The sequence below is a fragment of the Lacerta agilis genome, chromosome 3 (assembly GCF_009819535.1).
Source record: "Lacerta agilis isolate rLacAgi1 chromosome 3, rLacAgi1.pri, whole genome shotgun sequence".
NCBI lineage: Eukaryota > Metazoa > Chordata > Lepidosauria > Squamata > Lacertidae > Lacerta > Lacerta agilis.
In genome coordinates this window covers 8599468-8625676 of record NC_046314.1, presented here as the reverse complement: position 1 = coordinate 8625676, position 26209 = coordinate 8599468, and the positions used below count along the sequence as shown (strand labels likewise).

Here is a 26209-nt window from a genome sequence, read left to right as displayed (position 1 = left end):
GCTCTCGTTACTCTGTCCCAGCTCCTGCCAGGCTGCCAGCCTAGCAGTTCGAAAGCATCCCAATGCAAGTAGATAAATAGGTACCACTGCGACGGGAAGGTAAACAGCATTTCTGTGCGCTCTGGTTTCCGTCAAGGCGTCCCGTTGCACCAGAAGCGGTTTAGTCTTGCTGGCCACATGACTTGGAAAGCTGTCTGTGAACAAATGCCAGCTCCCTCAGCCTGAAAGCAAGAGGGTCCAAGGGTCCTTTACCTTTTACCATTACCAAACAGGTTGTCTAGAAAGAAGCACCCCATGAAAACATTATGGGTGAAACCATCTGGTTTTGACAACTGAGCTATGTCTTGGTCAGGCGCATACCGAGCCGCTCGGTCACCCAGGGACCCAGCAGTGGCGCGTGTGCAGCGCCGCTGCGTCTGACTCATGCACTGTGCGTCGTGTGTCAGACGCAGCGGCACATGCGCAGTGTGTACAATGCACTGCGCATGCGTGCCGCGCCATAGCAGCAGCGCCAGGCAGGCCCCGAACAGGCCATGGGGCGGAGAGGCCTCACCCCGCAGCCTGCTCGCATGCCACTGGGCGGGGCGGGCCAAAGTGTCACTCCCCCTCCCTGGAACTGGGGGCGAACCGCCCCCCCCACCTCCCTTGCTCCGCCCCTGGTGCTGATGCTGCTGTTTGCCTCTTGCCATGCTTTGATCCACACAGAGTGAAGAGCAGGACTCTGGCGTCCTTTTCCGTTATGCTAACTTTTGCTGCCACACAGAGGCACTGCGGTGGAAAAGGCAGGGGAAGTTCTGTTGCCCAAACGAGCTTATGAGTTAGAAGAGTTGAGTGCTAGCTGTTGGAGTTTGTTACCAGGGTGGGTGGGTGGGAATCGTACCTCTGAGAGAGGTAAACCACAGTTCCCGGAATTTCTTTGTGGGGGCAAACTGCTTTAAATGTGCAGTGGCGTGTGGTAAAAATTTTCATAAGGGAACAGTTAGGGCCAGAGGTGCCACCATGTGAGGGCGATTGTGGGGTGCAGATGACAGGGTGTGGGCATTGCAGCTCTCTCCCTAAACTGGCCAGAAGCTCCCCAAATTTGGGAAGGTGGTGACAGGCCTCTAACAGGATGCTGGAGCCCTGCTGCCGCCTCCTTAAAGCTGGGTGGATCTATGAGTCCTGGTCTGTACTATGATGTGCTGTACATTTTGTAAAACGCTTTTACGAGACAATATCATTGTTAATTGTTTTTCCATCACAAAAAAACCCTTCTGAGAGGGTATGGAGTTATGCAACCCCTGAGCCAAGGGGATAAGTAACTATAAAACCATTCGGAGACATCTGAAAGCAACCCTGTTATAGGGAAGGTTTTTAAATGTTGAATGTGTTGTTACGTTTTTACACACGTTGGGACCCACCCAGAGTGGCTGGAGCAACTCAATCAGATGGTCAGGGTATAAATAGTAAAATTATTATTATCATTATTAAATAGGACACCCTTATTTTCATTGGAGAAATGTTGGAGGGTGTGTGTGTGTTGTATCCAACATTAGTCATGCTCAGAGTAGACCCATTGAAATGAATGGGCAGGGCTAACTCAGGTCCGTTAATTTCACTGGGTATACTTTAAGTAATCATACCCTCCAACATTTATTGAGCAAACTGTGATTTGATATAACCTTATATAATCCTATATATTAATTTTTACTTATTGTCATCCACCGTGGAGGCCTGAAGGATTGCATGTAAACATTTAAAATAAATGTTTTATTCCAGGCCAAATCAACTGGTTGGGGGGTTAAATGAGAATTTGGGCTCCCCTTGGCAACTGCTTAGACCTGCACACAGAGGATCACTTTACATTTTGAAAATTGTCGTTGTAAAGGAATCAACTCTGACTCAGTCACACAGGGGATGGGAGCTGTGAGGATTACACAGAGCGATAACATTAAATTTTAACCATTCTTTCAACAGAGACTTTAGAAAATCAACAATGCAAGTCCTGAACCAACACTGTCTCGCTTGGTTTCTTTGCAAATGGAGGCTCTGAAGTTTTTCCTTTTAATTTGTATAATATCCACCTTTGGCCAAAAGAAGAATGTTGATGCTCTTCAAAGGTAAGTATCTGTTTTCTAATGAGAGAGATGGGAAATCTCCACATAGAATAGAAGCATATTGTCCAATGGTTGAACCTAACATGAGACTGATATCCAAATATGCTTATTACTTTTTAACTGAGATATATAGATCAGTGTAGAATGTAGCAAAACGTCTCTCTCTCTCTTTTTTTTAGTAATCTTTATTGGTTTTATTTACACACATTAAAAAATATTTACAGTCTCATCAATACAAATAAAAAAAGAAGAAATAGAAAAAGAAAACAAATAAAAAGAAAAAGAAAAACACGAAAAAAGGTTAAAATTGGTTTACATAACCACACTTCTCACATACATACAAATCTTCCGATCTTTCTTAATGTACTTTCATTACATCATTGTTTGTCTGCACAGTTTTGATCTTAATTTCTCATTCCTTTATCTTCAATAGTATTCAATATTTGTTTAATTACAAGTATCACTCTAGTTCTGCTAATATGGCCTTATTATTGCAATATATTCTTATGTATTCTTTAAATATTTTCCATTCACCAAAAGTTTTCTGCGTCATTTCTCCTCTAACTCCTCCTGTCAATTTCGGCAGCTGCAAATAATCTAACATAAGCATCTGCCACTCTAAGATTGTAGGTACTGATTCATTTTTCTTGTGGCTAGAAAGTAGCAAAATGTCTCTTTTGGAAACATAAATTCTTAGCTGTTACTCATTACATGAAGTATTTGGCACGGTCAAATTACAAATGGACTTGTATACTATAATGTTGCACATTGAGACTACCGTAATAGCTAAACCTATACTCAAAGCAAGTCTCACTGAGATCAATGGAACTTACTTCCAAGTAAGTGGATATGGGGTTGCGTCCTAAAATAAGGAAACACTATTTTCATTTTACCGAAATCTTAAAATCATGACTCCCATGTGTAAACAGAACCCATTTCTGTGAGAACAATGTATCATTTGTGTTAGAGTTCATTTTGTCTAAGTGTTGTTACGCTTTTCAGAAGCAAAGACAGATAGAATGATTTGAGAGCCAAAACAGATGAGAGAAACATTAAAAAAAATGCCAGAAAAGATTAAACCATCCAAATCTTCTGCTCTTTCTAATGTACAAGTTTAGGATAATGTTTTGACACTCCATGGACTTCAAAAAACTTAATGGACTTTGATAAACTATTATTATTATTAATATATATATAAATGTTCAAGTTGGGTGTTTGTTTGCGATCGCCTTGCTCCGTAACCGTTTGACCGATTTTGCTCAAATTTGGACACAATGTTCTATGGCCATATGGGTGTGATAATACATAATTAGATTTTACAGATACCACATTTTTAATACATAAAATTATGATTTTGGGGAAAAAAATTAGCGCCCTCCACTGGACGTTAGAAGCTACATAATGCAACTTAAATAGAAAGTTAAGTAATGTAAGTTAAATAGAAAGATTTTTGCTCCAAAAGCATTTCATTTTTAAAATCCGATTTAATTTTTATATATATCTTGTTTGTTTGTTTATCTATTTGTTTGTTTGTTTGTTTGTTTGTTTAATCATTTATTTTTATCCACCCTGTTTTCTAGTAAGCATTTTTAGTTTTGGGCTTTGGGCCTGCTCTTCCTGTGGAGGGCTGTGTTTTGCAATGATTGCCCAAGAGCAAGGTTGGCAGAGTTACTCACTGTGCACTAAATGAGTGACAGAGAGTACAAGAGATTTAAAATTAAAATTAAACCTCCTCCAAGCAGTTTTAGAATGGTCTAGCTCACAGACGTAAGTGACTCACTTCAGGACTGCAGCATCAAATGGCAGCTTGATCTGTGAATAGCTCATTCGCGCATGCAAATGCCACAAGCAGGACTTTCCCATCACCTCAAAAGCAGTGCAGAAGTTTCTTAAATCCTATCGAAGTCAATGGAGATCAAGCATCTTGGCTGTGTAGAAGCAGGCAAGCTTTTTAGTTTAGGCTGGTACCCAATTAAAATAGCCATGCTAACGTACCCTCCAACATTTCTCCAATGAAAATAGGGACGTCCTATTCCATAATGATAATAACAACAATATTTTTATTTTTTATACCCTGCCCCATCTGAGTGGGTTGCCCCAGCCAGTCAGCCTTCCAACTTATATAAAAGCATAATAAAAAACTATACAGGGCTGGCTTCAGATGTCTTCTAAAGGTAGTTTAGTTACTTATCTCCTTGTTGTTGTTCAGTCGTTCAGTCGTGTCCGACTCTTCGTGACCCCATGGACCAGAGCACACCAGGCACCCCTATCCTTCACTGCCTCCCGCAGTTTGGCCAAACTCATGCCAGTCGCTTCAAGAACACTGTCCAACCATCTCATCCTCTGTCGTCCCCTTCTCCTTGTATCCCTGCCAAGAAAACTCCATGGACTTATCTCCTTGGCTCAGGGCAAAATGAAAAATAAAAAAATTCCTTCCAGTAGCACCTTAGAGACCAACTAAGTTTGTTCTTGGTATGAGCTTTCCTGTGCATGCACACTTCTTCAGATACACTGAAACAGAAGTCACCAGACCCTTATATATAGTGAGAGGGTGGGGAGGGGTATTACTCAGAAGGGTGGTGGGAATGGGTGATTGGCTGATAGGTGTGGAAAACCTGTTGACGACTGTTAACGACTGCAACTGGTCTTACAAGAAAAAGCAAGGGGTGAGATGGCTAAAAATAGCTTTGTCATGTATAATGAAATAAGAATCCAATGTCTTTGTTCAGACCAGGTCTCTCCATGGTTTTAAGTTTGGTAATTGAGTTGCAAGTCAGCAACTTCTCTTTCCAGTCTATTTCTGACTGGCTCAGGGGTTGCATTACTCCATGTCCTCCAACATTTCTGCTATGAAAATAGGGACATCCTAAGGACATAGCTGGAGGAGACTCTTGAGAGTCCCATGGACTACAAGAAGATCAAACCTATCCATTCTCAAAGAAATCAGCCCTGAGTGCTCACTAGAAGGACAGATCCTGAAGTTGAGGCTCCAGTACATTGGCCACCTCATGAGAAGAGAAGACTCCCTGGAAAAGACCCTGATGTTGGGAAAGATGGAGGGCACAAGGAGAAGGGGCACAAGGGCACAAGGAGAAGGGGACGACAGAGGATGAGATGGTTGGACAGTATTCTCGAAGCGACTGGCATGAGTTTGGCCAAACTGTGAGAGGCAGTGAAGGATAGGCGTGCCTGGCGTGCTCTGGTCCATGGGGTCACGAAGAGTCGGACACGACTGAACGACTGAACAACAACAACAAGGACATAGCTGTCAACTTTTCCCTTTTCTTGCGAGGAATCCTGTTCGGAATAAGGGAATTTCCCTTTTTAAAAAAGGGGAAAACTTGACAGCTATGCCTAAGGAAAAGCAGGGTGTTCCGGGATCAAATCAGAAACCAGAATGGCTTCTGTAAATCTAGGACTGTCCCTGGAAAATAGGGACAGTTGGAGGGTCTGTACTAATTATTATTGTTCTTTATTAAGTTTCTATACTACCCTTCATCCCAAGATCACAGGGCAGTATACAATATAAAACCACAAAAATACGTAATAAGCAATAACAATATCATTGCCCCCCCCGCTACCCAGTTTAATAGATCTTATGTGTTTAGGGCAGGCATAGGCAAAACTCGGCCCTCCAGATGTTCTGGGACTACAACTCCCATCATCCCTGAGCACTGGTCCCGTTAGCTAGGGATGATGGGAATTGTAGTCCCAAAACATCTGGAGGGTCAAGTTTGCCTGTGCCTGGTTAAGGGTGTTAAAAACACCAGTGCAAGTAGATAAACAGGTACCGCTGCAGCGGGAAGGTCAACGGCGTTTCCGTGCACTCTGGTTTCCGTCACGGTGTTCCGTTGCGCCAGAAGCGGTTTACTCCTGCTGGCCACATGAGCCAGAAAGCTGTCTGTGGACAAACGCTGGCTCCCTCGGCCTGAAAGCGAGATGAGTGCCACAACCCCATAGTCGCTAAAAAGATAGCATATCAAACAGGCATGTTTTGAGAACCCAGTTTTTGTTGTGCCCTTCTTGCCCCTAGCTGGCTAGCTCGGGCCCCTCTGCTTGACAGCCATCACCAGTGTCTGTGGATTGTGAGGCTTCTTGAAAACGCACTGGGTGGTTTAAGAACTCATAAAAGCATCCCTGGCACACTTTTTTTGAAAAAACAAAATAGAAAATTCTTTCCAGTAGCACCTTAGAGACCAACTAAGTTTGTTCTTGGTATGAGCTTTCGTGTGCATGCACACTTCTTCAGATACACTGAAACAGAAGTCACCAGATCCTTAAATATAGTGAGGGAGTGGGGAGGGGTATTACTCAGAAGGGTGGTGGGAATGGGTGATTGGCTGATAGGTGTGGAAAACCTGTTGAGGACTGTTAACGGCTGCAATTAGCCTTGCAGGGAAAGGCAAGGGGTGAGATGGCTAAAGATAGCTTTGTCATGTATAATGAGATAAGAATCCAATGTCTTTGTTCAGACCAGGTTTCTCCATGGTTTTAAGTTTGGTGATTAGTTGCAATTCAGCCACTTCTCTTTCCAGTCTATTTCTGAAATTTCTTTGTATTAAGACAGCTGCTTTGAGATCTTTTATCGAATGTCCTGGGAGACTGAAGTGTTCTCCTACTGGTTTCTCTGTCTTGTGATTCCTGATATCAGATTTATGTCCATATTAGGGGTCTGGTGGTTCCTTTGCATGTCTTCAGTGCTTCTCTACTACAAATAATTCCCTCCCCCCCACTCTCTTCCAGTGATCAGGTTTTGTGGGCTCTTCCGCATTCGGACAGACATGTTGAGTTCCTCCAGAATTTGACCACTACTTTTAAGGTAACTGCTTCTGGGGGGAAACCATTGCAATTAATGGGCAGTGTTATCCAACATTGCTGTCCTGCTCTTGCAAAAGAGACTTCCACAGATCAAAGTGGTCAGGGAGTGTGTGATTCATCCTGGTTCCATTTTTATTTCAAAGAACGCAATTCTTTTTGTCACTGGGCCTGCATGCAAATGACCCCTTAAACCAAGAGCTGCACAATATTGCTTTTCCCTTCTCCATTTCATGTAATTGTCGTGATAGAGGCATTTATTTTCATGGTATGCGCATGCTGACAACAGTCATCTTCAGTCTTCCCTACATGCTTCAGGGCTGTCCATATATTTGCTATTGATGTGCCAGTCAGAAGGTCGGCAGTTCGAATCCCCGCCATGGGGTGAGCTCCCGTTGCTCTGTCCCAGCTCCTGCCAACCTAGCAGTTTGAAAGCACACCATTGCGAGTGTGTATAAGACGCCCCCATGTATAAGACGCCCCCCATTTTATTTAACCCGAAATTAAGAAATTAAGTTGTTTTGCTTTTTGGGGGTGGGTGGGTGAGGTCACTTCCGCCAATCGCTCACCCGCCTGCCTGCCACTGCGGATCACACACCTCGCTGCAGCCACCAATCGTCTGCCCACTCGCCGCCACCAACAGCCCACCTGCCCACTTGCCGCAGCCACCAATCGCCTGCCCGCCTTGCCGCAGCCACAGCCAATCGCCAGTAGGCCTTGCCGCAGCCACCAATCACCTGCCCAAACGCCGCTGCCAATCTCATGCTTTGCTGCTGCCATTAATCGCATGTCTCCCCACTGCATTCACTATCCGTGTATAAGACAACACCCAACTTTTGCCTAATTTTGTTTAGCAAAAAGCACTGTCTTATAGACAGAAAAATGCGGCGGGAAGGTAAACAGTGTTTCCGTGTGCTCTGGCTTCCGTCATGGTGTTGCGTTGCGCCAGAAGCGGTTTAGTCATGCTGGCCACATAACCCGGAAAACTGTCTGTGGACAAACGCCGACTCACTTGGCCTGAAAGCGAGATGAGCGCCGCCAGGGGCGTTCTAAGCCCCTTGGCTGCCGGGGGCGGGAAGCCAAGAGGCACCCCTGGGGGCGGGGCATTGCAGTGCGTGCAAGAGTCATGACGTCATGATGCATGCGCCGCCCCGCCCCCGGTGGTGCCGGGAGGCGGATTCAGGATACTCCCGAAGCCTCCGCCCGGCGGCAGCACCCCTTCGTGCTGCGGCTGCTCGTTCCTGCGTGAGCAGCCGCTGCACGAAGGGGTGCTGGGAGGCGGATTCGGGAGTCTTTGCGGGCTGCAAAGACTCCCGAATCCGCCGCCCGGGCTCCCTTGGCAGAGCGCAAGTCGGGGCAGGGAGAGGGACGGCCCCTCTCCATACCCAGTTCCGGAAGCCAGCCAGCAGCGGAGCTCGGCAAAGAGGCAAGGGGCGGGCCAGCCAGGAGGGGGGTGGCACCCCACCTTGCTGGCCCGCCCCTTGCCTCCATGCCGAGCTGCGCCGCTGTAAGGGGGGGCTATTTTCGGCGCTGCTGGGGTGGAGCCGCGGGGCGGCCAGCGAGGGGGGGTGACACCCCTCCTCGCTGGCCGCCCCTGCGGCTCCACCCCGGCAGTGCCGAAAATAGCCTAAAAAGAATTTAAAAAAAGTAAAAAAGTTTTTTAAAAGCCCAGTGGGCGGGGCCGCCCCCGGTGTGTCACCCCCAGCAGGGGCGCTGCCCGGGCCCCACCGCCCCCACCGCCCCTCCCCTACGATGCCCCTGAGTGCCGCAACCCCATAGTCGCCTTTGACTGGACATAACCGTCCAGGGGTCCTTTACCTTTACCTTTTTACCTCATTCAATTAAACAGTATTTGTTGCCATTATATATATCTTAAGCTCAACCAGCTGTTTTTGAGGGGTGGTGGTTGGGGGGGAGTTAAACAAATTATACTCAGGGATACTGGGAGGTGGTGAAATTAATGTCAACAACAGGCATCAGCCAATCCGCAAATGCGCAGCTCACATTTGCTACGATTATTTCCCTCAGCTCAGCTCAGCTCAGCTCTGCACAGCATGGCAGGGGGCAACTGCCTCTGCAATATGACTCTGAATTCCAGTTGCTCTGAATAACAAGAAGGGAGAATGCTATTGTGCTGAAGAGGACCTACTTTCAGGATTCACACAGCTAAAAAAGCCAATGCAGTTCTGGGCTGCATCAATACGAGTATAGCATCTAGATCAAGGGAAGTAATAGTACCACTTATTTCCGCTCTGGTCAGACCTCACCTGGAATACTGTGTCCAGTTCTGGGCACCACAGTTCAAGAAGGATACTGACAAGCTGGAACGTGTCCAGAAGAGGGCAACCAAAATGGTCAAAGGCCTGGAAACGATGCCTTATGAGGAACGGCTTAGGGAGCTGGGTATGTTTAGCCTGGAGAAGAGAAGGTTAAGGGGTGATATGATAGCCATGTTCAGATATATAAAAGGAAAGAAGATTCCACCTAAACATTAGGAAGAACTTCCTGACAGTGAGAGCTGTTTGATAGTGGAATTTGCTGCCAAGGAGTGTGGTGGAGTCTCCTTCTTTGGAGGTCTTTAAGCGGAGGCTTGACAGCCATCTGTCAGGAATGCTTTGATGGTGTTTCCTGCTTGGCTGGGGGTTGGACTGGATGGCCCTTGTGGTCTCTTCCAACTCTGTGATTCTATGATCTGGTTGGCCATTGTGAGAACAGGATGCTGGACTTGATAGTCTGCCAACCCAGTAGAACTCCTCCTTAGAGTACTGTACAGTGGTACCTTGACTCTCAAACGCCTTGGTACTCAGACAGCTTGGAACCCAAACACTGCAAACCCGGAAGTAAGTGTTCTGGTTTGCGAACTTTTTTCGGAAGCCGAACATGCTCCGTTTAGAGTGTTATGCTTCCAATTTGAGTGTTATGCCGAGGTCTGTCTATTTTTGCTATTTATTTTGCGTTTTCGTCTTTGCGGCTCTTTTTTGTTTTGCTTTTGTGACTGTGTGGAACCTAGTTCAGCTACTGATTAATTGATTGTGTAGCTGCAGTACATTGTTTATTGCTTTCATTATATGGATCAATGGACTCGCCAGATAGTAAAATTCATGTTAAATGGCTGTTTGGGGGATTGTTTTTAAAAGTCTGGAACGGATTAATCCATTTTGCATTGCTTTCTATGGGAAAGCGTGCCACGGTTATGGAACGCTTTGGTTTTGGAACGGACTTCCGGAACGGATTAAGTTTGAGAACCAAGATATCACTGTATTGTTTTCAGAGAGCCTGGGCAAACACTTTCAGAAACACAAGAAGTTTCTACCTGTTACCTGTTACCATTTGCCATTGTGATTCCTTTTAATTAATCCAACGTTTATTTCAATTTTGTTTAAATGTCTTTGTAAACGTGAATAGATTGTGCTGTGGCAGCCAGATTCCCCCAAGAACATCATGAAGAGCAAAGAGGTGCATTTCTATGTCAATGTGTCTGATGTCGGCGATGTGAAGGCGGCGCTTAACCAATCGACCGTTCCGTACAAGTATGAGACTCTTATTTCCTGCTATGCATGCCTGAAACAAACAAGGATCTAACCATTTTGTTAAACGGTACGCTCTCTCTTCCTTGTTCAGAGTTTTGCTGGAAGACGTTCAAAAAATGGTTGAGACACAAACTGTCAACGACACCGTCTCCCCACGGAGCTCTTTATCGTATTATGAACAATATCACTCTCTAAAAGAAGTAAGGCATTCTCGTCGTTTCTCTTCTTTATTATAAATATAGTTCTGTTGATTTCTAATATACATATAACAAAAATTACAGAAAAAGGAAAAAAGTTACAATAATAATTTTATTCATTCATTCATTCATACATACATACATACATACCCCGCCCATCTGGTTGGGCGGGGGGCGGTGTGGCAGGCTGGCAAGCGCCCCCTCCATTTTGGCGCCCTAGGCAATTGCCTAGTTCACCTAAATGGACACGCCGGCCCTGACCAGAGCACACCAGGCACTCCTGTCTTCCACTGCCTCCCACAGTTTGGTCAGACTCATGTTGGTAGCTTCAAGAACACTGTCCAACCATCTTGTCCTCTGTCATCCCCTTCTCCTTGTGCCCTCCATCTTTCCCAACATCAGGGTCTTTTCCAGGGAGTCTTCTCTTCCCATGAGGTGGCCAAAGTACTGGAGCCTCAGCTTCAGGATCTGTCCTTCTAGTGAGCACTCAGGGCTGATTTCCTTCAGAATGGATAGGTATGATCTTCTTGCATTCCATGGGACTCTCAAGAGTCTCCTCCAGCACCAGAATTCAAAAGCATCAGTTCTTCAGTGATCAGCGATTCGGGGGGCGGGGGCAGTACAAAATGCGAGGCTCACAGTGCAAAACAATATCAAACATGTACAGCACTTTGGCATCAGTTTGGAGGGGATTCTAAATCTCAGGGTTCCCGTGTAATGAAGCTCAAGGAGAAGAAGTGGCGGTCTCATTATGTGAAGGGAACACTGTATTGGATTCTATCCATTCTTCTGATCAGTGTAAACTCCTGAAGTGTTAAATTAAATGGCCAGTTGGCAAGGAGATTAAAGTGTTCTGGGAGATGGTGTACAAAGAGCTAAAAAAAATGATCAAATATCCTTTCAAGAAGAGCGTGGAGACTTTCCTCTTAGGAATGGTGGACAGTGAATTCAAACCAAAAGATAGACACGTAATTATGTATGCCACTGTCTCGGCGAGATAGCTGTCAACTTTCCCCCTTTTTTAAGGGAAATTCCCTTATTCCGAATAGGATTCCTCGCAAGAAAAGGGAAAAGTTGACAGCTATGCTCGGCGAGGCTACTGATAGCAAAGAATTGGAAATCTCAAATAATACCGGAAAAGGGGGATTGGCAGTTAAAATTGTTAACATATTATAATTTGGCACTAAAATACGAGGAAATAAAGGGAATAAGTGAATCAGAAAGAGAGAGAAATTGGAAATTACTTAAGGACTATTTCAAATTATATGTGGAAAAAGCCGACCTCTTGGCAGATTGTTAAAGACCCAAACAATCGAGACAAAAAGGAATATGAATAGATAAAAGGTCATGCTGACAGACGAAGGAATGTTATAAAAGCAGTGATGGGTATGCTGAGAAGCAATGGGTGGGGAGGGAGGGAATACAGAGAGGGGAGGGGAGGGATGTGGGGAGGGGAGGGGAGGGAAGGGAAGAAGAGATACCGGTAATTGGCACGTATATTATATTTTGTGTTGGCTATGTAAATTATTTTCATTATGATTCTCTTTTGTTTAATTTGTAATGATTGAAATGAAATAAAGAATTATTTTATTTTTTAAAAAATTAAATGGCCAGTTCTAGGTATGAGGAAGCAAATGGGGTATTCTTTACTTTCATATTTAAAATAGGCATCGATGTAGATTTTAAAAAAAATTATACTTATTCCATTTTAGATATACGCCTGGATGACAGAAATAGTTGCACGACATTCGGATATCCTCCAAAAAATACACATTGGGGATTCCTATGAGAAACGGCCACTCTATATTTTGAAGGTACAGTTTGTCAAGAGCTCCCCACCCACATCGGACGCCTTGCGTGGATTCCATTTTGAACACTGAGAGAGTTAGAAGAATCTCTGGAGTCAGGCTTGTGGATTTATCTACCATGAGGCCGAGTGAGGCAGCTGCCTTGGGCGGCAGACACTGAAGGGCAGGGATTATTAGACAGAGCTGTTTGTGCCATGTGTCCTGGCCTGCACTAGCCTTATGTCCCATCATCAGCGTACTGTAGTAAGGTTGAATTCCCAGTCTGACTGGCTTTTGTAAATGGAAATGGGTGAGGAAAGGAGGAGGTAACAAGCACAAGATTCAGGGACCAGGGTAGCACCTGAGAAATGTGTTTTCAGGACTTGCCGTATTCCGGTGAGTGTAATTTGTTCTGTCTGTCTTCAATGCTGAATTTTAAATTGTTGGAATTTGCCGTGGGACCTGATGGTGAAGGGTGAGTACCATTTTGTAGTAGTAGTGATATCAAATATACAGACAGGGCTACTTTCTACACCGAGGTAGGAAGAGTCCCGTGTATAGTATAGAAAAGCACTTTGAGAAGACGTAGAGAGGACTGTAAACAGAGAATTGGGGTGGGGGGGATATACAACACTTTTCACCTTGACAAATGTGCTTTGAATCCTAGAATTGTAGAATTGGAAGGGATCACAAGGGTCATCTAGTCCAACCCCCCCGCCACGCAGGATTTTTTTTGCCCAATGTGGGATTCGAACCCACAACCTTGAGATTAGGAGTCTCATGCTCTACCGACGGAGATATCCCAGTCGTTTGAAATAACATTCAATTAGTAAAAATGGAGGGATTTAATATGCTTATGATATGGGGTGGCAAAGGTGCTTTAACTATAACTGAACAGTGATTTAGGCTGCAATCATAACATAACGCTTACTGGGAAAGAAGTCTCCCTGAACTCAATAGTGGGGACAAAATAAAAAATATAAAAAAAATCCTTCCAGTAGCACCTTAGAGACCAACTAAGTTTGTTCTTGTATGTTTGTTCTCTAAGGTGCTACTGGAAGGATTTTTTTTTAATTGTTTTGACTATGGCAGACCAACACTGCTACCTACCTGTAACTGGATCAATAGTGGGGATTCATAGAATTGCGCTACAAGTGTCTCACATGCAAATATTTTGTCTGTAAAATTAGTGGACGGTACAGATTTTTCACACTGTTGTAATGCATCATTTTACTTTATTTTTATAGCGTGAAGAGTCCAAACTATGCTAGTTGTTGTGAAATGATAACCAGCGGGTGGTGTGGTTTTTATGGATGACATTTCACAGGGAGTTCTTTAGAAAATTCTAGATTCAGGTAGGTTGCCGTGTTGGTCTGACGCAGTCGAAATGCTGGTGTGTGTGTGTATAATTGTCTAGTAGCACCTTAGAGATCAACTAAGTTTGTTCTTGGTACAGTGGTACCTCGGGTTAAGAACTTGATTCATTCTGGAGGTCCGTTCTTAACCTGAAACTGTTCTTAACCTGAAGCACCACTTTAGCTAATGGGGCCTCCCGCTGACGCTGCGCCACCAGAGCACGATTTCTGTTCTTATCCTGAAGCAAAGTTCTTAACCTGAAGCGTTATTTCTGGGTTAGCGGAGTCTGTAACCTGAAGCGTATGTAACCTGAAGCGTATGTAACCTGAGGTACCACTGTATAAGCTTTTGTGTGCATGCACACTTCTTCAGATACTTCAGATATGTGAAGAAGTGTGCATGCACACGAAAGCTTATACCCAGAACTTAGTTAGTCTCTAAGGTGCTACTGGACAATTTTATATATATATATGTATTTAGAAAATTCTTCAGGAAAAGGATATGACCAGGAAACTTGGTACCATCTAGAAAACCCTATACAACCTAACTTTCTGTTTCTATTCTCTTATTAGCTTTCTAACAGAGACAGAACTCCAAAGAATGCCATTTGGATCGATTGTGGCATCCATGCCAGAGAATGGGTTGCCCCTGCCTTTTGTCTCTGGTTCATAGGACACGTAAGTACATGGCATATTTCCCCAAAACAGACTTTATTTACAGGTAGGTAGCCGTGTTGGTCTGCTATTTCAGTGTATCTGAAGAGGTGTGCATGCACACAAAAGCTCATACCAAGAACAAACTTAGTTGGTCTCTAAGGTGCTACTGGAAGGATTTTTTTATTTTTTATTTTGTTTAGACTTTATTTATACGTACATGGAGCACCCATTTGTGTATATGGTCCCTGTGGTGAATCACACAGGGGCCCCGGACCTTTCACAGTCTATTGATCCCTGTGCCACCGCAGCACTTCGCTGCCACCAACCAGGATCCCCCCTCTGGTAATCACTGTCACAGTCAGGGTTTTGATTTGAACAAAGAAACGGTGTTTATTTTAAACGTTAACAAAAGTAAGGTATTAGTTACATTGGTATATATTTATTCTTATCTCAACCCTGTCTTGATCCTACGCTTACCACTCTACCTCACCACCAACCCTTACAATCACCAACCACCCACCAACCGACTGTCTCAGTTAACTGCCCTTAACCAACTGACTAACTCCCCCCTTCTATGCTGGGTTTCAAAGCCCCTAAGCTCCTCCTCCGGCTTTCCATTGGTCAGCCTAGGGTCAGCCAATTAACCCTTTACTCACTCCTGCACACCCATATATTCCCCAGGAATGGGCAAACGCCACAGTCCCATACAGAATGTCATAGGTAAAATACAAAGGGCAACCTGCTCCCTGCCCCTGCCTCGGAACACCCCTGGCCCTGCTTCCACAGAGCTTACAGTATAAAATAAATGGAGAGGAGGGGAGAGGAGGGGGGGGGACAAAGGTAGAATAGGAAGGATGCTGGCAAATGAAATTCCACTTACTTAAAACACTTGCTTTAAATTAGTGATGAGGATTAAGTGGTCAAGCCCAAAGCCTTTGTCAGGGACTTTCTGCCACTACTATGGAGCTATGGTCTCTCAGTCAAGTGCATGCCTTCTAACATTTCTCTGATAAAAATGGGGACGTCCTAAATAATAATAATAATAATAATAATAATAATAATAATAATAATAAATCCTTTATACCCTGTCCATCTGGCAGGGTTGGCCCAGCCACTCCAGGCTGCTTCCAACAGATATAAAAACATAATAAAACATTAAACATTAAAAAATACTTCCAGGACTGCCTTCAGAAGTCTTCTAAAGCAGTGTTCCCCAACCTTGGGCCTCCAGCTGTTTTTGGCCTACAACTCCCATCATCCCTGACCACTGGCCTTGCTAGCTAGGGATGATGGGAGCTGTAGTCCAAAAACAGCTGGAGGCCCAAGGTTGGGGAACACTGTTCTAAAGGTTGTATAGTTACATATCTCCTTGGCTCAGGGGTTGCATAACTCCATACCTTCCAACATTTCTGCTATCAAAATAGGAGAACGGCATTTCCGTGCGCTGCTCTGGTTCACCAGAAGCGGCTTTGTCATGCTGGCCACATGACCCGAAAGCTGTACGTCAGCTCCCTCGGCCAGTAACGCGAGATGAGCGCCGCAACCCCAGAGTCGGACACGACTGGACCTAATGGTCAGGGGTCCTTTACCTTTTTAAGGAAAAGCAGGACGTTCCTGGATCAAATCAGAACCCAGGACGGCTTTTGTGAACCCAGGACGGCTTCTGTAAATCTGGGGCTGTCCCCAGAAAATTGGTCCCCTTGGTGGGCTTATCTGGTAGTGGCAACTGTGCTCTGGGAAGTATTGTGTAGCTTGCTCTAGCCAGCATTTTAATTTCCCACAATGCTCCTATAATATAGCCTCATTGTGAGGTGGTAAGAATTCGCCTCTACACCAACTTTTTCATTACGCAGGTGAGGAACAACCACCTTTTGAATAAACCACAGAACCAAGGAAACTATTTTCAAGTCCACCACCTGAATTTAGGGACCCAGTGTTTATTATAGCTATTGCAGTAGGACAGAGCTCACTCAACTCAAAGTTCCAGTTGAGGAGGCGCTTCAGAACAAAAGCTTATGTAGTAATTCAAACACAGTGCACAAATAGTCCTAAAACATTTTCACATATGTCATGAAAGGTTATAGGTCATGAGAAATAAAACACGCTTGACTCCATACTGGTATCTCCCCCCCCCCATAGTCACCTTGGAGTGGCCCCGATGTGTCCAAGCCATTTGACCATTTTAGGTCTCGGATGTCCAGCGTTACCCTGGCAACCTAGCCTTCAGCAAAAGGGAAGAGAATAAAAAAATCCTCTACCTGGGTCTCGGATAGCTTCAAGGATAGTTGATTTGCACTCAGGTGCCAAAACGTTCTGCCATTTGTACCACTTCCAGGGGTAGATAAGGAAAGATGGAATGCAGCGTATTCGCAAATGCACAAAACACACACAAAAATCAAGCCTAATACATTCTAAACGGTTAAATACAATTAAAGTGAAACATTGAAACATTATTAAAATAATTAAAAATATACACCTGGGCTCTCTAATTCTTATATCGGAGAGAAAGCCCCTTCCGCCCATAGGAAAGGGGGGGGGGGTTTGCAGGCATCACGAGCCCCGCACATGCGCAGGGGATGGCTCCATCCCCCATCACCATTGGCTGAGCCCTGGGCGCGGTGCCTGGCTGGCTGCCCAATTGGGATGGCCAAAGGGCGTGGCTTGTGCCTTTAAACAAGCGCGCGGCCAGGGCTCAGCCTTTGGCTTCCTGCTCCCAGCTGATACGTTTCCCCCGCCCACCCTCCCTTTAGGCAGGTTTTCTTCTTGACCTTGCTATGGACCACGGTTGGTCGCCGTTAAGGGGCCTGGCCGGAATTTTTTCCACTTGGCAAATTGGCTCTGGCCTGGTGGTTTTCGCCTACCTCGTAGCAATTCGTCACAACTTTGGTCTTGGCGGTTAGGCATTGGATTATCTCAGGAAGATTGAAGGTGTGTGTGGGGGGGAGGTGGGGCCATCACCTCCCCCCAAAATGCTGAAGGGTACTTAGTTAAATGAGTTTGGGGGGCGTGTCCCTGTCCGAAGCCGTGGAAGGTGAGGGCCTAAGGCACGCCCCTTACCGGTGACCCCAGGGTGAGCTCCTAGCTGATGTGCAGCAGGAGGGCTCTCCCATCGGTGGTTAATCCTTCCCAGACTTCCAGTTACAGGTGGGTAGCCGTGTTGGTCTGCCATAGTCGAAACAAAATAGGAAATTCTTTCCAGTAGCACCTTAGAGACCAACTGAGTTTGTTCTTGGTATGAGCTTTCGTGTATCTGAAGAAGTGTGCATGCACACGAAAGCTCATACCAAGAACAAACTCAGTTGGTCTCTAAGGTGCTACTGGAAATAATTTCCTATTTTGTTCCTTCCCAGACTGCCAGTGCAATGTGCTGGAGTCGGATTTAGTCGGCTAGTTCCAATGCCTAAGCCAATACCGCTCAACATCTGTAACCAATAAAGTTGTGGCCTTTTTCCTGCCCATTAACCTTACTTATTGAGTCTTGTGTCTTCACTTTTGCACGGGAAGGGGTCAGGGTATTGACATGCAAATTTCATTGATGGCTTACAGCCATCCTGCATTGCTCAAAGGTCCAGGCCTAAGGGTATGTTGTTGTTGTTGTTGTTGTTGTTGTTGTTGTTGTTGTTGTTGTTGTTGTTGTTGTTGTTGTTTGTGAAGCCAGCTCAAGACACCATGGCCCTGTCAATTGCCAAATGATGGAGTGGGAAAGACATATTAGGAGAGGAATAAGCAGTTCATTTTTGAACAGGGCTGGCTAAAACATGCACAATCACTTAGAGAGCTTGAGAGGGTGGAGGTTTTGTCGTCATTCGACACTTCCCATCGAATCTCGTTATTTTGTTCTCTGTAGGCCACTCAGTTTCTACAGCGAGATCAGGCCATGGCAAGACTTCTGCGGCACTTTGATTTCTATGTCATGCCAGTAATGAATGTGGACGGTTATGAGTACACATGGACTACTGTAAGTACACGTTTTATAGAAGAATTGTGGGATTTGGTTTGGAGCATCACAAAGCTCAATAATACAGTGGTACCTCAGGTTACATACGCTTCAGGTTACAGACTCCGCTAACCCAGAAATAATTCTTCAGGTTAAGAACTTTGCTTCAGGATAAGAACAGAAATCATGCTCTGGCGGTGCAGCGTCAGCGGGAGGCCCCATTAGCTAAAGTGGTGCTTCAGGTTAAGAACAATTTCAGGTTAAGAACAGATTAAGTACGTAACCAGAGGTACCACTGTACCATGAAATGGCTAGCCATTCCTAGTCCTTCCACCTGAAAACATCCAGTGGGGGGTGGGATAAGTTCACAATCTTAATGCAAAATGAAATGAAATGCATGATCTTAGGAATGCTTTCTTCTGTATTGTTGGGTAAACTAACCTTTTATTTAAAAAAAATCTTGAATATAAAATGTACCCTGGTTTCATACAAGATCATGTATACAAAATTAGGATTAAAGCATGCACACGAAAGCTCATACCAATAACAAACTTTGTGCTACTGGAAGGAATTTTTTAATTTATTATTTTGTTTTGACTACAGCAGACCTACCTGTAATTAGGATTAGATAGGCTTTTCTTTCTTTTTTCAAAACTATAGAGCTTTAAACCTGATGGTGACAACCCATAGTGCTGAGGGTGTTCTGACTTCATGGAACCATTCATAGCCACCTGAAATGTTGGGCATGAGTGATGTTACCCACACAACCATTTTCTTGTTCCTTTTGCTTAAGTTGTATCCCACAGAGCAGACCCACTGAAATTAATGGACCTAAATTAGTCATGTTTCTTAATCTCAATGAATCTATTCAGAGTATGACTAACATTGGCTACAACCCACTGATTTAATCTTCTGCGTATAATTTCTATAGGAATATTGACTGACGTGTTCTGAAGTCCAAAGTATTTTGGACAGGAAAGGTGCAGTTGGTTGGCAACCTTCCCCCCCCCTCCTGGTTATAAAATAATAATGTCTGTCTCATCTAGAAGGATTCCCATCTGTTTTCTTCTTTGGCATTATCCAAGATCAGCCACACTGAATAATTTTAGGTTTTTCTTCTTGTAGCCCTGTGTAGAGAACAGCATGTACACAGGACAGCTGGAGATCTTTTAGTTGGAAAGGCATCCATCCCTCCATTCAAGGACAAACATTTTCTATCCAGATTTCCTTCCATGCCAATGGGAAAGGAGGGAAAAGTTTAATTGTTACCAGACAAAGTGAGCATCTCCTCAAGTGTCTCCCTGCAGAATTCAATAACATTCTTATTCTTAACGAGACATTTCCTTTTCTTGTCATTAAGACGTTGGCTTATTTTCCCACTTATCTCCCTTTTCTTATCTAGTTGATGACCTTTCCTAGTTGATGGCACTGCAGGAAAAATAGTTATCGACACAGAGCTCTTTCTAAGAAGCATACTCAGATTGGAAACAAGATTGTAGCCCTGGTTATAGTGTCCAAAGGTCACCCACAAGCAAGAAGGGTGGATATTATCCATCATAATAATCCATTTATTCATCTCACATCTGCAACGGGATTTATGAGGGCGTTTTACCTAGGGAGTTAAATTAAAGCGGATCAAGCAAAACAGAGTCAAACCTGATCCCCCTCCCAGATGCTGTGATTGGTTTAATAATATACATTAAAGACTGATGGTATCAGCCTTAAAATACTTTTGAATCCTTTTTCTTAATGGGGTGCATTTGTATACAGAATCGAATGTGGAGAAAAAGCCGCTCCCTGCATGGCAACAACGGATGCACTGGTACAGACCTGAACAGAAATTTTGATGCCGGCTGGTGTGGTAAGATGAATTTGTGTATCATAGTTGTTGTTTTTTAATACACCTTTTCTGAATACATATTTTGTCCTCAAACCAACAATCCTCTCCATCTACCTGGGAGTAAATCCCGCTGAACTCAGCATGACAGTATATTGGTGTTTCCTACAGATGCTGTGGACTACATCTCCCATCAGCACAGGCCAGCTGGGGCTGAGGGGAGTTGTAGTATAAAACCAGATTGGGAAAACGTTGCTATGTTTAACCCCCATATGACATGTGAATTCTATATTGATGGTCTAGCTCTATAATAATATATTTATTATTTATATGTCACCTCTCCAACTGGGTTGCCCCAGCCACTCTGGGCGGCTCCCAACAAAATATTGAAAACACAATAAAACTTCAAATATTAAAAACTTCCCTGTACAGGGCTGTACAGGGCTCCCTTCAGATGTCATGTAGTTGTTTATATGTTTGACATCTGATGGGAGGGCATTCCACAGGGCGGGCATGTCTACCGAGAAGACTCTCTGCCTGCTTCCCTGTAATTTCACTTCTCCTTTTCAAGAGTTGGGTAGTTGTGTACTCTAATGGGCACAGATCTTACCAGGTTGTACAGCTGAAATTAAGTTTTGTGGATGTGCAAGTTTAATCAAAAAAGCCATTGGTAATCTGGATTCCATCATAGTTCCAGTCTGGCATCTATACTTTTTTTTCTTTATTGTCCTAAAAAGCATACTAGTAGAGAACCTTTCTGAGCTGGAAGTATCTAAATAGCTTTGTGACCAAGAAGAAATCAAATAGGAAATGTTAAGGATTACTCTGGGGGTCGTGAATGAGGAAGATTTCCTTGTCTCAGTATATTTGGCGGATGTACATGGCCCATATCTGTACATGTTTGGCGCTCTCTTTCCACCTATCCTTATCTCCCAGGGTGTTAACTGAAGTTCTCATGGCCTTGATGGCCAAACCTCAAGTTGATTAGGAAAGTATGTCTTTCCAGTTACAGATAGTATGAGGGAAGTGGATAAATAATTTTTTTCCCCTCCCTCTCTCATACTATTAGAACTCAGTTTGGAAGATTTGGAACAGACAAAAGAGAGAACTTCTTAATGCAGTACATAAACTATGGAACTTGCTCCCACTGCAGGCAGTGATGCCCATCAGTTTGAATGACTTTGAAAGAGGATTATACAAATTCATGGCGGATAGGGTTGCCACTGGCTACAAACTGTGATGGTTAGGTTCCACCTCCACTGTTGGAGCCAATGTGCTTCTGAATACCAGTTGCAAGAAACCACCAGAGGGGAGACCGATGTTGCATTCAGCTTCTGCTTGTGGGCAGGACGATGGACTAGATTTGCTGTTGCCCTGATCCAGGAGTTCCTTGTGCTCTCATGTGTTTGCCTGCATTTGCATAAGCTGCTCAGCAGATCTCCACCTTACCCACCATGTTCAAATTGTTATGAAATCTATTGGGTGCTGTGAGTTCTCCCACGTCTGTGAGATTCTGGGTTAGTAGGCGCCTTTCTGCTTAAAACTTGCATTCCCAGAAATTGGTAAACTTGCATTCCCAGAAATTGGTTAAGCAAGATTTCCCATCTATTTATACTACAGGAATCTAAAAAATGTCACGTATGAAACAGCCATCAGTACTATACAGGTAGAAAGATCAAGAGGATTTTTATAGACTAATGGCAGCTTGAATTCTCTGCATTCCAGTCTTCCTGAAAAAGAAGTCACATATAGGATTGGACCTTTCACAGATTATGGCCATATATCCCATTACTAAACTAATAATTGAATAATACTGCAGTAGCAATGTATGAATCCAGTAATGTTTCAATATTTAATTCAGTTTTAAATTTTATAGCATACAGAATTAAAAATGTCCCTTATTTAGTTACTCATTAGATTCATCCCGTTTTAAAGGAAAACATTTTAAATCAGCTTTTTTTATTTTTTAAGGCATAGGTGCATCTGATGATGCCTGCGAGGAGACATACTGTGGACCTTATCCTGAGTCTGAACCGGAAGTAAAAGCTGTGGCTAATTTTCTCAGAAAGCACAAGAATCATATTAAGGCATATATAACAATGCACTCTTACTCCCAGATGGTTCTGTTTCCATATTCTTACACAAGAAATAAAAGCAAAGATCACGATGAGATGGTAAGTAGCCTACTATTCCAAGTTTAATGTAGCCTGAGAGACCTGCCATGGTCCTGCTTTTGAACTTGGGATCTCCCCCCCCCCCAAAAAAGAGAGATTTCCTTCATAAATTGCTAAATGCAGTCTCTACTCACGGGTTTGGTTCAGATGTAAATTACAAACAAGGATTTGACATCATGAGAAGGCACAGCAGAGAGCCGCTTCATGTGTTCCTTCCTCCTCCCCATCTAGCTTCCCATTTCATCAAACCATAGTTAGCGTACAAACCAGAATTAACCATCGTTTGGGATCCTTGATTAAAAACCAGCCACTTTCCTATTTTCAGGCAAAAAAGCAAATTAGCTTGCAGGAACGTCGAGTGTCCTTTCCCTTGCACGTGGAGAGGAGGCAGCACGTGACGTTACTCATTCTCACGACAAGTCATGGTTTGTCATTACATCCGAATTGAGCCAGTGTCTGAATAGATAAAGCTGCTTTATATTCAGATTGCTGACTCTTACTTTGAGATTTGAGAGACTCTGACCCTTCTGTGCTGTGCGTTATTTGTTACACTTAAGACTCAGAACCACATTTGTGAAGCACAAAATATTCAGGGTAAACAGTATTTTGGAAAAAAGCTTAATTCTTGGAAGACTAGAACTCCAGACTGTTCTTACGGGTGTAAATAGGTAGGTAGGCATATTGAAACTTAAAGGCTTTAAGCCACACTGTGCAATGAATGTAGTATGGATAGGAGAGCTAATCTAGGCCAGTGTTTCCCAAACTTGGGTCTCCTGTTTTTGGACTACAAATCCCATCATCCCTGACCACTGGTCCTGTTAGCTAGGGATGATGGGAGTTGTAGTCCAAAACCAGCAGGAGACCTAAGTTCCGGAAAACCTGATCTAGGTGATGCAAGCTATAGTCCAACATCTGACCGACAACCCTTGGCTACTTCCCCACGTTCAAATAGAATAAATTTATGGAAACATGCATAAAATATTATACCTTATATTCAGTACTGGAGTGGTCAGGAACATTTAATTGCATGGATGAGCAAAACTAGAAATACAGCAATTGAAGTCTGAGAGCTGGTTTGTCTTTCCACCATGAAGTTTCTCAACCCATGGGATAAAAAGGAATTAGGGGGACCCAGCAGCAAATATCCGGATTGAATGCTTTTATGGCCAGGATTTATTTTGTTGCGGATCACTTGAGAATCCAAAGGAGGAAATAAAAAAGTTTTCTGGAAAGGTAAGCGGATAGGATCATCAGGTTACAAATGCACGGAGCTTGAACTTGCTTATAAAAACATCTTGCAGAATTGACTACAGTTGGCCTTTGCCCTTCTGGTAATATACAGGTTCTTCCAAGGATTTGCAGAGAGCACTATCGCTAAAATCTGCTTGCTTAGCTAACACGGCTTTACTGACATAAAGCAAATATAATTGCTTTTGTATATGTCATGCCTAAGGGTGTTTCTCTGTATAATTAAGGAGACTTCATTCTGGATTTTGGAAGTGCTGAGTTTTTGTTGTGTTTTCTTCAAACCTGGCAGCATTGAACAGTACTGGCTTTTGATTTAGTCAGGTTTCCTTTTAGCTAAAAGAAAGTGTACAGGTGAAACTCGAAAAATTAGAATATCGTGGAAAGGTTAATTTCTTTCAGTAATTCAACTTAAAAGGTGAAACTAATATATTAGACCCATGACATGCAAAGCGAGATACGTCAAGCCTTTATTTGTTATAATTGTGACGATTATGGCGTACAGCTGATGAGAACCCCAAATTAACAATTTCAACTTTGGGGTTTTCATCAGCTGTACGCCATAATCGTCACAATTATAACAAATAAAGGCTTGACATATCTCGCTTTGCATGTCTTGAGTCTATCTCATATATTAAACTCCAGTAGCTAATGAAAACAATTGCTTACATAAATGGACTTTCCCACGATATTCTAATTTTTTGAGTTTCACCTGTACATACATTTCTTGTTATGCTTTAAGCTTTTGTTTTCCGAAACATTATTTCTTTCGCAAAATAAGCAGGCACCAATTGAGATGATGGGCGGATAGATGCTCACGATAAAAGAGCGCACCAATTGTTGGAAGACTAGCACATATTTTAAAGAGTAAAGAATGAAGCTTTTTATATTACTCCATATCTAATGGATCCAGCCAATAAATGGGCCAGGAATAGAACAGCATGATTATGGCATAACATAGAACTGAGATTTCTATGTATGTTTTCCTAAAGCATTATTTTCCTCAGTTTGCTTCTCTTATTTTTTTGTTTTCAAATTGTGCACTATAAAAGGATCAGATATTTTTTCTTGTGTTACAACTGTGTGAATCCTTGGCTTAGCCACACCTCTGTATATCTGCTTGTGTAAGTGTCTTAACTATGTCTGGAGCTTAAACATAAAATCTACATAAATTAGTGCACTTAAGGTTTTTTTCTTAGGCTAATTAACTTTTTTCCTTCCTTTTTTTTAGCAACTTCTGGCAAGCAACGTAGCCAATACCATTAAAAGTAAACATAGAAACCGCTATGTTTCAGGCCCTGGCGCACAAACAATCTGTAAGTACCTAAACTGCTACAGTAAGAATGTAAAGATTTTAATATCTTGGTGAACAGGACAGGCATAAGGGGGCTGGCAAAGTGTTACAGCTGAGGTCTTAAGTAATAAGTATTTCTGCCTTCTTTCCATAGATTTAGCTCCAGGAGGTTCAGACGACTGGGCTTATGACCTTGGTATAAAGTATTCTTTCACTTTTGAGCTTCGGGACAGAGGAACATATGGATTCTTGCTTCCTCAGAATTTAATTAAACCAACTTGCTATGAAGCACTTACTGGAGTCAAAATAATAGCTGATCATGTTATTAAAAACATATGAAACCCCCTGTATTCTGTTTGGCATTGCACAGTATAGTATCAGCTAACTTACGTGGCCCACAGGACAGCCTAATTCAAGTTGCTTGGTATTTTCATTTCAGTGAAAATTAAACTCTGACCATGTACTTCTCCTGTCTTTTATTGCAATACTAACAGCATGCCTAGTACTTGTTAACTTCTCCACATGGCTTTATAAATAAACCAGAAGACAAGCTGCCAGGTTTCAAAATCCCATTCTCCAAGGAAAAAACGTTAGAAGATGCCAATCTGGAAATGCGTTAATATCATGTATACTGCTGCTGTATACACCACCTTCATAGAAGATAGCTAAATTCAATCTCCATGTAGAGGCATGTGACCAAGAATGAATCACCGCCATGTTCTCTTTGGAAACATTCAGTCTCCTGGCCAGCCACTACTGGAAACAGAACACTGGGTTAGATGCTTAAGAGCTGTTCAATAGTGGAATAGATTCCCTTGGAAGCTGGTGGTTTTTAAGCAGAGGCTGAATGGTCATCCACCATAGATGCTTTAGCTGAGATTCCTGCACTGCAGAGGGGTGGACTAGATTATCCTCAAAGTATCTTCCAAGTGTACAGTTCTTTGTTCCTCGTCTTGTGCAGCAAGGCAGTTTTTATATTACATCAAAAGACAACTCTGAGGATATGCAGGTGCGGGATCAAGAAGTTCATGGGCTTTGTTCCCTGAAGCTCGCTTGCATTACATGATGCCAGTGGCAACACTTGACACCCCTGAATAATCCTCCTTTTGGCACAAAATAGTTTCCATCCATTGTTTGGCAATCGTAGAGTGTTGGAATGTATTGCTAAAACCTGAAACACCAGCACTTCAGCCAGCAAAATGGGGACAAGTATTCATAAGCAACAACTCCTTGTGATTTAACTTAAACCCCACAAGGGAGGTTACATTTGTACCTTGATCCCATA

The 26209-nt window shown here is 43.4% G+C and overlaps 1 protein-coding gene across 1 annotated transcript; it reads left to right on the top strand.

The window, feature by feature from the left end:
• The first annotated feature begins 1975 nt into the window (after positions 1-1975).
• CPB2 (carboxypeptidase B2) lies at positions 1976-25390 on the top strand. Its single transcript, XM_033142793.1, has 11 exons — positions 1976-2099; positions 6840-6915; positions 10317-10441; positions 10533-10641; positions 12351-12452; positions 14354-14458; positions 18285-18395; positions 20145-20235; positions 22183-22385; positions 24862-24946; positions 25079-25390. Exons 1-11 carry the CDS (start codon positions 2020-2022, stop codon positions 25261-25263), a joined length of 1272 nt encoding a protein of 423 aa, XP_032998684.1. The 5' UTR covers positions 1976-2019; the 3' UTR covers positions 25264-25390.
• Positions 25391-26209: the final 819 nt, after the last annotated feature.